Genomic DNA, 9729 nt, shown 5'->3' with positions numbered 1-9729 from the left:
TTATTTTCATATCTAAGTCAGGCAGCTGCGTCTGTTATAGGAGATTATGAATCTATTTTCATATTTTATATATATACATAATAAATGTCTGTTTCATCTTACTTATGCATTATATTTAAATATCTTTTAATATCTCTTCAGTCACTTTAGTCTTCAATTTCTTTATAATATTTCTTTATTTTTCTTTTGAAGTTATGGTCATTAATGGTGAATTTAATTTTGATATTAGATAGAAATCGTATTAATAGAACAAATCGTTTAAAACTTGTTGTTTTCATAAATGATTTAAAATATTGATCACTATATTAATTCTATAATATTAATATTATAATTATTCTATTAAGAATTATATAAATGATTTTGCATTTCTAAGCTTGAGTCTTATAATTAAACCTATCAGTTTAGTTTTATTTATAAAAATATTTATAAAATCAACTAACTATAATAGTTAGATCAAAATTTAAAATATAATATAATTATATTATAATATAATATAATATAATATAAAATTTGTGTATTGTAATTAATAATATTTTACTATTATTATATTGGTAGATGTTTTATCAATTCATCCTTATGTTGGTATCCTGTCAATGAATCCTAGACATCCTGTAGATAATTCATTCTAGTAACAAGTGCGGCCGCGTCAACAAGTGTTTGTCATTTTGCAACTTCGATTTTTGTTTAATAAATTTTGAAATAGTTGTCGTTTTTAACGGTGAAACATATTTAACTTAATTAAAGTGTTATTAGACAATGAGTGTTATAATTAATCCAGACTTTGCTGTGACATGAACCGGGTTATCAATACTTTTACAATGACAAGCGGCATTTTCTTTTTGATGTTTTCGGTGTCGGATAATGGCGTTAGAGATTAAAGGTAGATGTAATATTTTTTTGTAAATGTATGGGGTTTTGAGGATATTTTACATTTTCATATCTGTGAATCATTTTATTAACACTTATTCACAAGCAAATAAAAATTATTAACGTAATTACAATAATCGTTAACGTCAAAATTATTGCTCATAAATCGTACCAATATTAAGTACTTTTATGTTAAAATGGCGGCGTTTAAGCAAGTACTTGACACAAATATTTATTGCGCAATTAATATTTATATGCGGATTTAATATTTCGAAATTCATGCATAGAACAGTTTTTTTTTTCTAAATGACGCTATGAAAAATTTTACAACAATATTTAGGGATCTTTTCAAACAAAGTCTGTGATATGTACATACAAATGGTTTGTTTGGCCAATAGCCAATTTTTTTGGAACAAAATATCGCCCAAAGATTATGTTTGTTCGAAGGTTAATTCATGTTTTGGATTTTATATATTTTTGAACAATGATTTATGGCGTAAGTATTTTTACAATAGGCTACAAATAAACCTACTCCTGAAAAAACGGGCATTTGTTGCACAAATTAATTAATTAATAATGCTTTAAATAAACAAGTTCTCATAAAAGTCACCTTCATATTGCGACACGTGCTATTAATACTGCTAACAAATGCTTGATGGCGTTGGCAACAATTTATCGAACAAAATTATGATTTATTTTTTCAAACTGAAATTTTATAAAACTAATTTATAAATTACTGCAAATATGTGAATGAAGTGTTGAACAAAAAGCAAATATTTTTTTTGCTTTAAACTATGGCTATCATGAAAATGCAAGACAGTTTCTTTCTATATTTTCATATTTATTTATACAGTTTAATTTAGATATGTTTCATTTATTTCAAGCATATCAGTTGTCTTTAAAAAGCAAAATAGTTTCATTTCAAATGATCAAATGAAAAATGCCCCTGTTTTATAACAAATAATTATTTTTTTTGATTTTCAAATATCAATCTTTTTTATAGTACTATTTTTTTGTATTTTTAATGGATAGTTATATCCATCTACATGAAATGTTGTATTTTATATCATGTAATGTACATGTATTTTATATCAGGCCCAATTCAAGCCCAAGTTTATTTGAATCAACTAGTAAATAATATTTACATCTAGCAGAGCATATTTACAAATAGTTGATTATAAAATTCCAATTAAAACGATGCATCCAATTCTTATATTGATTTCAAAATTATTATTATTTACTATATTAAGTATATAAATGAAAATTTTAAAATCATAATCCAAATAATGCATCCAATTTGTTACCATTCACTCAAAAATACAAGTCAAATTAAATTGACATTCTAAAGCAAATTTATTTTTGCTTACTCTTATTTTGATATATTATTCGCAAGATATCATATATATCAGAAAAAATACTATGCATATTTCAGACATTTTCACAAATTGGACTGAAATTCTTTTAATATATGTATATAGAAAATTTAGAACTATTTCTATTTATCAGATCTACATTAAATTTACATAATATGATTTTGAGCAGAAAGAAGAATTCTCAAGTTCAAAAATATTATGTTTCCCCTTAAAATGGTTGGCTACATCTGCAAAGCCAAACAGTTACACCAACCTACTGTCAGAATTTGATAACAAACAAATGTCATCTGACAGCTGACTTTGGACAAGTATAAATACAACATGAATACTCAAAGAAGCCGTGTAATTAATTTATACAAAACTGTAAGTACCACTAAAATAATTCACATGATCACTTACCTTGTCGTAAGTAACTTTAATTACCTGCAACTATTATTTACAGTTGCACTATTTAGGTAATAATTGGCCAAGTGGTGCTGAAAAATTCCACAGTCGCTTGAAGGCTGTGTTTTTGAAAAATAAGGATGAAAAAGACCCAAATAAAATTGAAACAATGATTAAACATGGAGAATATGTTATAAAGGAAATAGAGGCATTATATATGCTGAAAAAATATAGAACCCTTAAAAGAATGTACTATAATGAGTAAGAACACGATACAATATGTGTGTGGAATTCCTATTAGAAACTGTGATTAGCTAAAATACAATAACAAGTAGGATATGTATATATATAATATTTTTATACCTATTGCCATAGTTGTTTCAATCTAGACCGTATCTGAATTTTTCTAATATATTTTCAAAAGCCAAAATTATCTGATATGATAATGTAAACTTTCATAAATAAAATCGACTGATCAAAAATGAAAGACTTGTTCTTGTAACAACAAAAACTTCATCATATTGATATTTTATTAATGAATTTTTAATAGATATAATTTTATTGTATGATTTTATGCATTTTCTTATATTCTATATATAGTGTTTTATATATATTTTAAAATAAATATTTAAACCGATAAACAATTATTTATGTTGGTTCTTGTCCTAGAATAAAGAGTGCATAAATAATTGTTCAGCTTTCTGGAATTATTTCAAGTATAATATTTCATATTATTCGTAACACTTAAATTAAAGGTGCTTTACTAAATATTTTAAGCATATATACTGATGTTCATTTAGTTCTAGTCTTAAATATTGTCTATAAGAAAAATAAGATAAAATTAATTTTTTTGCTAACCGATTTTCTACTGGAATTTTATTTAACAATTTATAAAGTGATGGTGTTTATATCAGTTAAATTTTTACATGATCCACAATTGTGTTTTACAATTTAAAATAAAAATAAATTAATATAGTTTGTATAATACACTATTATAATTTTTATAAGTATTTGTATTTAAATCTATTCTTTAATTTATATAACACACATTTTTCTACTTTCATTTTACTCCGAACTTAATTCGTGAACTACTATACAACTCGCTTTGTTGTATTTGCCCCTCTTTTGTCTTTTCATTCAGTGTTTTTCAAATATATTATTAAACATTTAAATAATGAAGTATATGGAATGATATATGTTCATGCATATACTTGAGTTTTATATAAACCAACAATTGTAACACATAACTTCTATGTGAAAAATTATACAATTCTTATTTCCATTAATATATGGAATGTAGATAGAAATTAAGAGCAATGAAATATTCGTAATATTTATTTATAATATTGATTTTTCATAATCACATTAAATGGTATATTTTTCTAATTTTTGAATTACATATCATACAAGTTTTTGAGTTGGAACATATATCAAACAATTTTGAATTATGTTGATTCTCCTGCTTTCTTCACGTCAATTTTTTTAAGAATTCTTTTACTAAGAACAAAATGTTTATTTACATTGTGCACATTTATTCGACATATATTTTTCGCATAATTAAATGCAATCCTAGCGCAAACCTGACTTTTCAGACATATTGGGGTATATCAATAAATATATTCAGGAAAATAGCAGTATGCTGATATACGTGTAAAATTTTTATGGAATAAATTTATCAATTTTTAGATAAATATCTAGTATTTTTAAATAGCTATTGATATTATTACTAAGCTCCATTCGATACACAATAATTTTACACCCTCATTTAAAATACATAAATTTTTGTATAATAATATTGTTACAATAACAAATGACTTCTATTTATACTAAAATTTCTATTTAGAGGAGTAGCTTCTATATTGTCAGTGCCCTATAGAGTAACATATCTAAGCTTCACGTTTTCTACTTAAAGGAATTCCAATTTGATATCGGTACATTTTAACTGATTAACTGAGTTCATTAATACGTGAATGCCAAGGCATTTACCTATATCCTATTATGTAAAATAACGATGGCTGCATTTCTTTGAATTACAATCGTTATTAAAACGAGGCAAACTGAAATTTTTGCCCTTGGATTGCAGTGCTTGAGTGAATCGCTTTTGGCAAATGGGATAATTATAATCATATCAGAGTCCATATTATGTGGTCCAATATTTAGTTAAGATTTGTATTATACACACAGCAAAAAATATAAAATAAAAAATATATCCAGGAAAGATTTGTGAAAACTATTATAAACTAAGATTTCTCGATATACTTTCAGTGAATCTAATTACTTCGACAAAACCTTTGGAGTTAGAAACTAAATTCCTAGTAGTTTAAGGATAATATTTTGATTTGAATTGTAGGCTGCTGTATGTACATATACATTTTTTTTTTTAAATAAATTACAATGATTAAAACGACGTGCGCGCGTGCATCTAGAATCTACGGCAGAAACCTCGGGCACTTTTCGTAAGTATAAAACTTAATGTATTATACATTACATTTTGTTATCGAGACATTAAATATGGTTCACATTTTTAAAAATACTACGTTTTTGTTGTGTACCTATGTTTTGATGATGAGAATACAACAAAATATAAAATTCAGTTCAGTCTAACATTAATGAACTTATAACATGTAAAACAAATATGTATCATTTTTCAATTGCATAAAATATCCTACCAAAATCTATCACAAATATAGCATTTACTTCAGAATCAAAATTTGATAAATTTATGCAAAAATGATACATTTACAAGTGTGTTCTTTATTTTAAATAATTATCACCGAATTAAATTTAACAGTTAAAATAATTCTATAAGCTTTCTGCATCGGTATTGTCAATTGATATGTAACAAAAATTTTCTGCAAACTTATGTTTACGTATTCAAAAGTAGTTCGTTCTTAAATATTTGTTGTTTAGGTTTTTATTCCTAAAGTCTTTTTCTAAGGAACTGATCTAAATAAACAAATCAACATATTTACAAATATAAATATTCAAACACATAGTCTCATACATCGTCTACGCAATAAACTTAATATCAAGTGGTAATTAACAATAATTATATGTAGTTTGATAAATATAGGCTGTTAATTAATTTTCATCAAGTCTTTTTATACAAATAGAAATAAACTAATGAATAAGTGAGACTCTTCTCTAATGCTATGATTACAAAAAATATTTTAAATTAAATTTGATAAATGAAAACGAATGATCATGAACGTGTTATGTTACAATCTCAATTTACGTAGGTATACACACTATCAACGCGTTTGAATGAACCGAATGAACGATGGACTATATTATACTGAATACAGAGAATACTAGGAGTAACTTTATACATTTAAACAAGATAGTTCAACAGCATATTTTTTTATATATATTTATATTTATATATAACGATTAAATAATAATTTAGTTCCGATTTCGATATATCCGATTTCTTCATAGTTGCGGTCCTTCTCCAGCTTCAATTTTGAAATCAAGTAGACTGAAATAATAAAAAATAATTAAAATTTTGGAATTCATATTGCGTTAGATAAATTTACATTGCGTGATTTATCTGTATAATTTTTTTATTCTTCGGAATCACCATCAGGAAGTTTGATAAATTGGAAAATTTATAGTGATATGGCTTCAATAAGCACGAACTTCCAAAAGTGCCCACAAGTGGTGGGAAAGCGCATAAAAAGCTGCAAAAACTGATTTTAGTGTGAAAAATGGCCGAAAAAGATTGTTTCAAAAATTGGGAATCAGAGGACGAGACACCAGAAAATTTATGTACATGGATGGCAAAACTTTCCAAATTGTTGCAAAATTACAAACCGCAAAATATTTTATTTAAAGCTCAATTTTTTAAAATTATGCGTGATAAATCCAATATTTTCAAGACAATTAAGGTCCACTAAGGTTTAGTCCACTGTTGCCTATAGGGACATCCGCTTGATGATAATTTCGTCTAAAGACGGCATTCAGAGTGTCGTTTTCATTGATAATACAGGTCCACAAAATGAAGAAAGTTGTTAAAATTTCTGGCTTTTTTCCGGCACTTTTTACTTTTAATGACCCATACAATGGATATCTGCATTACTTGTTCATCTTTGAGTTCCTTTTTGTAGAATCCAGCAGCAATCCACAAACATATTTATTCCCTAATGCCCCTGAGTAACCTGCAAATACGTTTGCGGTTATTTGGAAAATGTTTGCAAATTGCTGCTGGATTCCACACAAAGAAACTTAATAAAGATGAGAAAAGCGTTGTAAAAATCCTTTGCCAGGTCCTTTGAAGAGAACATAGGGAACGAAGAAAAGAAAGAAACGATATGAATTATAAGATTTTAATTGTTATGCAGAAAAATTACTAGATCGGAGTTTGTGTTATTTATTATTTTTCCGTTTTTTGCATTTTGACCCCCGAATTTGACTTTAGATTCGTGTTCGGAGTAAGAGTTCTTCAGAAAATATATGTCGCACATCCAATACAGGCAACCTTATTTACTTTGTGGACCTGTGTAATGATTTGAAAATGTTGAAATATATTGTATAAGAAAGAGGTTAGGGGCTTGCCGTCTCGTACAGCAGTGTTACTCCTGAGATAAATATTCTCGTAGCGAAAGGATTCAATAAAGCAATTATAATTGCACTACTAAGTATTCAATTGAAATGTACTATTTAATACCTACGTTTACCAAAATTAGAAAATATGGTGTTTCTGGCAAGGTTTCTAAGAAATCGTCTTAAGAGGACAACTAGTGTGAAATTTTCAAAAAATCGAATTTTCAATTTTCCATATTTCGATAGGTTATACCTTTAAAAATAACATACCAAAATTTTAAATCGATTTTTGAGTCACAGCCATTTAAAGAGCATATATATATAGTATATAGTATAACGATCATTTTATCTTTAAACGCGTTTTTCTCGAAGCAGCATTTTCCGAATTTGCTGCAGCGATTACTCAAAAACAAATGATCCGATCACTACCAAATTTTCTATACATATTCTATATATAGTTATCCGTAAAATGAACTATCGATTTTTTGATCGGATCAAAAATCGATTTTTGGCAGTCCAACAATGACCAAAAGTTTGGGTAAAATTCGACTGTCAATTTTTGTCATTTTTTTTTATTTTTTTCTCTATCGTAGTTCATCTTACAGACAATATTATCTAGTTTAACGAGATTTTTTTTTTTTAATTTCATCCACGTAGAAGGCCGGAATAACTGCAGCAGTGAAGGTTGTCGCGCCGTAGATCGACGACAACTTAAAAATATATTTAATTTTTTTCTTCAAAAATTTTACTATGTATTCTTAAAACATGTGTAAATATATTCCTAAAATTTAGTAGTTTTTTTTAAAATAAATTCCCAAAAATCACCTTTTTTAGGCGGTTACACTAGTTGTAGCCCTTAACGGGATTTCAATGTATCTATTACAATATTCAACTGTAGTAGAGTCCACAATTAATTTCTATCCCAAAATCCACCCTCATTTACCTTTTTATCCCCAGCATCCTAAGGGTCGGGGCCAGTTTAGTCCTTCTTATCGTCTTCGGGGTCCTTGAGCGTGTGCCACTGCGCGATCGGCCTGCGAGGCGACGCCAGCATGTCAGACCAATGGCGCAACTCCGTGCCAGATGCATTGTAGCCCAGCACCACTTTACCGATAGGTTCTGATGTGCCGATACGATCGTAATCCACCACGGTTACCATCAGGTTCACTTTCTGCGGAACGAAGTGGAAGAAACCGCGGAAATCGCGGATGAAGGCGGTTAAGGGATGATAGTATATATATATATGTGTATATTTATAAAACCGACTTGATAATCATTCTTTTGGAATGTTTTTTTCGCGAAACTGCCGAATTTGAATGTATGGGTATGATAAAATTCTTATCGAAGCAGAATTAATCATAGCTGTTTTTGAGATTTTATTGCAATTTTTTAAGGTAGCCATTAGTGGCTAGTTTGTTTCTCACGTACATTTTTTTTTCATTTTTTTCATTCTTACTTTCATTTTTGGAACAGTAAATCAAAGATAAAAGTTCTTTCGAAAAATCTTTTTTTGCAGATTTGACGAATTTGAATGTATGGGTACAAGGTACAGTTTTATCGAACCAGAATTAATCATAGCTGTTTTTGAGTTTTTGCTGTAATTTTTTAAGTCAGCCATTGGTGGCTAGTTTGATTTTTCACGTACATTTTTTGGTTTTATTTATTTTTTATTTTTTCTTTCATTTTTGGAACAATAATCAGAGATAAAAGCTCTGTGAGCAGAAACTTCTCCATTATGCTGCTTTTCAAATGTTAAGCTTTTAATATTTAAATTTGTCTGTTTTAAGATAATTTGTTTGATTTCAATATTATCTGCAGAAAATATTAATTTTACGCCAGTTATTTTATCAAGAATTCGAATAATTAAACGTTAATTATATGAATAAAAATTTAATAAATCCACACACGGTAGTCAAATATTTCGAACCCCGAGAGGCGATGAATCCATCTTGTTTTTCAATAAAATCTTAGTATTTATTAATACTAAAAAGCAAATAATTTTCAAAATTACTAAAATTAACTAAAAGAGTTTATCTTATTGGCCAAGATTTGACCAGGGCTTTTTCTATTTAACCCGGGACCATTAGGGGTAGGGGATACAATGGTATGAGTATATAATACCTGTAACTTATAATAATAAAAGACTAGCAAATGTAACGAGAGAAGATATCATAATCTAAATAGTGGTTTTATTCACATATCTTGTAGTGATGGAATGAGATGGTGATAGATCAGAATATTTATAATTTACGGTCCGCTTATATCAAATTAATCATAGTCATCCTCACCATAATTGTCTAAAATGCGACTCGAAATGGACCAATTATGATGAGGATTACTATGATTAATTAGATATAAGCGGACTGTAAATTATAAATATTCCATCACAATAAGATATGTGAATAAAACCACTATTTAGATTATGATATATATTGAACTTTACTCTACACACCTTCTTCTCTCATTACATTTGCTAGTCTTTTTATTATTATAAGTTTCAGGTATTTATACTCATACCATTGTACCCTACCCCAAAGGGTCCCGTGTTAAATAGAAAAAGCCC

The 9729-nt window shown here is 27.6% G+C and overlaps 1 protein-coding gene across 1 annotated transcript; it reads left to right on the top strand.

Moving 5' to 3' along the window:
- The first annotated feature begins 638 nt into the window (after positions 1 to 638).
- On the top strand, positions 639 to 3092 carry LOC113368032 (electron transfer flavoprotein regulatory factor 1). Its single transcript, XM_026609597.1, has 3 exons — positions 639 to 880; positions 2410 to 2603; positions 2683 to 3092. Exons 2-3 carry the CDS (start codon positions 2562 to 2564, stop codon positions 2887 to 2889), a joined length of 249 nt encoding a protein of 82 aa, XP_026465382.1. The 5' UTR covers positions 639 to 880; positions 2410 to 2561; the 3' UTR covers positions 2890 to 3092.
- Positions 3093 to 9729: the final 6637 nt, after the last annotated feature.

Source organism: Ctenocephalides felis, unplaced genomic scaffold (genome assembly GCF_003426905.1).
Source record: "Ctenocephalides felis isolate EL2017-DRISC unplaced genomic scaffold, ASM342690v1 CF-g0.4_SCAFFOLD_01170, whole genome shotgun sequence".
Lineage (NCBI taxonomy): Eukaryota > Metazoa > Arthropoda > Insecta > Siphonaptera > Pulicidae > Ctenocephalides > Ctenocephalides felis.
Note: the sequence above shows the minus strand (reverse complement) of the source record. Positions and strands in the feature narration are given on the sequence as shown.

What these genes read in the sequence shown, in the direction of transcription:
- LOC113368032 (XM_026609597.1), top strand. Translation starts at nt 2,562, where the DNA reads ATGAATACTCAAAGAAGCCGTGTAATTAATTTATACAAAACT. An exon ending in TAATTAATTTATACAAAACT is followed by an intron (nt 2,604 to 2,682) that starts GTAAGTACCACT and finishes TATTATTTACAG; the next exon opens with TTGCACTATTTAGGTAATAA.